Raw genomic sequence first — 3,031 nt, 5'->3', positions numbered from 1 at the left:
TCCCTTTTTTTGGGACTCAAAGTAGCTTTATTGGCATGAAGAAACAATGTTTACATTGCCAAAGCAAGTGCCTGCCTCTGATTGGCCAGCCTAACGTCCCCTTTTCTGTGACGCACAAGGAAGGGATCTTCAGAAATCAGGAAGCTTGCCTCAAAAAATGCCAGTCCTTTTTTTACCAACGCCCAGAGAGGGTCTACATTCCTGTGTCTACGCTTCAAACAGGACAAAACAGAAAGTCAAACAGTAAACCGGTGACTTCAGAACAGTGTGTAATGGTGAAAGACAAGACAGACAAACAGTGAATGTTTCAGTGATTTAAAACCAACATTAAACCGTTACAAATGAAATGTTTCAGTGATTTAAAACCAACATTAAACCTTACAAATGAAATGTTTCAGTGATTTAAAACCAACATTAAACCTTACAAATGAAATGTTTCAGTGATTTAAAACCAATATTAAAACTTAAAAATGAAATGTTTCAGTATTTCACATGAAAAAAACAAAATGAGAAACAAAATGGAATGAAAGGAGAGATGCTTAAGAGTCACAGTGTCCACAGACAGTGTGTTTTTGGTCAGTGTTCATTTAAATCAAGGCACTTTGAATGCCATAGTTTTACCGTAACTAATGTAGAAGAGCTGCCTTTTCCTATTGTTTTGTCCAGGTTTTTGGCGGATTGTGTGCACAAGCAGTAGTGCCTTCGAGGCCGGATGTGACCGGACGCCGTCAGATCAATATATTCCCCACATGCACGCGTAGGAACGGCACAGAACAGTGCACGCTAGAACCATAGAGTTATAGGCTATACGAGGGACGGCGCGCCATAGACTATCTCAGTGTTTCTCAACCACTGGTCCTGGGGACCTTTGGTGTGCCCCTGAGAAGGGTCAAGTGTGCCCCTTGAAACTGCTTGAAAGCCAGTATTGTATTTATCATTTTAAAAAATGATTTAAAATTAGTGAAAACAGCAGATCTACAAGCACACAACACCAAAGCACCGCTGTGCGCAAGGGTTCAGATTCAGGGCTGCCGTAAGTATTTAGTTTCACGCGGGGAATACAAAATACAACGAGATGAACCGTGCGTAAGTTATGGTCCATAGAAAACAGGACGTTTTGACCAAACGCACGATATGATGAAAAAAAGGCAGAATATACAGTATCTACACTACAGTATGTTTCTGCAGCCAGGATGAATATAATTCAATGGGTGAACAGAAGTCGCTGAATGCAGTATTCCGCGGGTCGCAGCGCTCAACAGGGGAATCGCTAACACGCGGGGGAACGAGTTAAGGCACCTCAGGTGTTAATTTACATCTTGGACTCCACTACATCTCGGGAACCAAACATTAACTTTTACTCCCCTGCATTTGTTTGAAGACTTTAGTTACTATTTACTTTAATTATATTATAAAACATACATGAACCACTTCAGCCCTATTTTATACCATAGGCTATTTGAAAATAGCCGATCTACAAGCTCACAACGCGTCGCATGTAGATCTGCTATTTTCAAACATTTTGTACTTTTACTTTTGGTACTTTAAGTACATTTTGATGCCAATACGTTTGTACTTTTACTCAAATAATTTTGAATTCCGGACTTTTTACTTGTAACAAAGTACTTCTATATTGCAGTATTGATACTTTTACTTAAGTAAAACATGTGAGTAATTTTTACATCACTGAAATTAACGAGGCGTGTTTATGTTGACAGCACATCTTAACACATTGACCGCCATTTTAACATACCTCCGTACTCCCACCTGCCATTCGTCTCCATAGACTTCCATGTAATTGGGTGTGCACGGATCATGCACACCCATGCCTAGATAATGCACCACGTGTGTTCACATTGCTCACAGCTTTCAAACAAAAAAATCCGAATGGAAATCCGTTCAGGCATTCATGAGATAACAGCCACTATGTTTAACAAAGATGGCTGCCAAAATGGCTGCCATGCTTGAAAGATGGGGTTGCTATGGGGGTTAAACATGCAATTTCGCGATTGCTATCATGCCTACTCCATTTTTGGGGGTCAAAAAAAAAAATTGAAAAAAAAAAATTTTGAAAAAAAAAAAAAGATTTTTTTTTTTTTTGTTTTTAATTCTCGGGACTATCGGGCCTGGCGGGGAAAGACATTGGAATAATCTCGGGACTATCGGGCCTGGCAGGGAATGAGTTAATGTGGTTTTAGTCCTAGTCTTTTGAATGCCATTCCATATATGGACATTTCTGTCATATTTTACTCATTTGAAATGCTATGGACCTTTTAAAAAAAAAAATATATATATATATATATATATATCCCACGATTTTGTAACAACAACAGTAACACACTGTGGTTGTACCGGTCAGCTCCCAGTACAACAAGTAAGAATAACTTTACAGAAAATAATAATAAAATTATTACCAACAAGATGATAAAAATGAAATTAAGACCAATGCAAAAAGTGTGCGTGCGTGCGTGCGTGCGTGCGTGCCTGCCTGCGTGCGTGCGTGCGTGCGTGCGTGCGTGCGTGTCTAAACTAAAGGCAGAGTGAAAACATCTTGATGACAGCGTCCCTGAAAACAGAAAGACAGAATATTCATATTTTAATGTGTTTTCAAAACTGCATATTCATTAGTTAAAACAATCATATTTTTGTTATAAGGTTAAATTGCTATAGAGTGTTTGTTCAGTAACAGTGTTAAATAGCTCTATATTGTGACAGTAATCATTGCTATAGAGTGTTTGTTCAGTAGCAGTGTTAAATAGCTCTATATTGTGACAGTAATCATTGCTATAGAGTGTTTGTTCAGTAACAGTGTTAAACAGCTCTATATTGTGACAGTAATCATTGCTATAGAGTGTTTGTTCAGTAACAGTGTTAAATAGCTCTATATTGTGACAGTAATCATTGCTATAGAGTGTTCAGTAACAGTGTTAAATAGCTCTATATTGTGACAGTAATCATTGCTATAGAGTGTGTGTTCAGTAACAGTGTTAAATAGCTCTATATTGTGACAGTAATCATTGCTATAGAGTGT

The 3,031-nt window shown here is 38.1% G+C and overlaps 1 protein-coding gene across 2 annotated transcripts in view; it reads right to left on the bottom strand.

Moving 5' to 3' along the window:
• Positions 1-299: 299 nt before the first annotated feature.
• Positions 300-3,031, bottom strand: part of LOC308280378 (vesicle transport protein SFT2B-like) — a 26,536-nt gene continuing 23,804 nt past the window's right edge. For both annotated transcript variants that reach the window (XM_080720639.1, XM_080720640.1), the window contains one exon: positions 300-2,566. In XM_080720639.1, coding sequence (XP_080576765.1) covers positions 2,530-2,566 — 37 coding nt within the window. In that variant the 3' untranslated portion in view covers positions 300-2,529. The remainder of the gene's footprint in view (positions 2,567-3,031) is intronic.

This window comes from Nannobrachium achirus (assembly GCF_963921795.1).
Source record: "Nannobrachium achirus genome assembly, chromosome: 24".
NCBI lineage: Eukaryota > Metazoa > Chordata > Actinopteri > Myctophiformes > Myctophidae > Nannobrachium > Nannobrachium achirus.
This window is presented reverse-complemented; position numbering and strand designations above follow the sequence as displayed.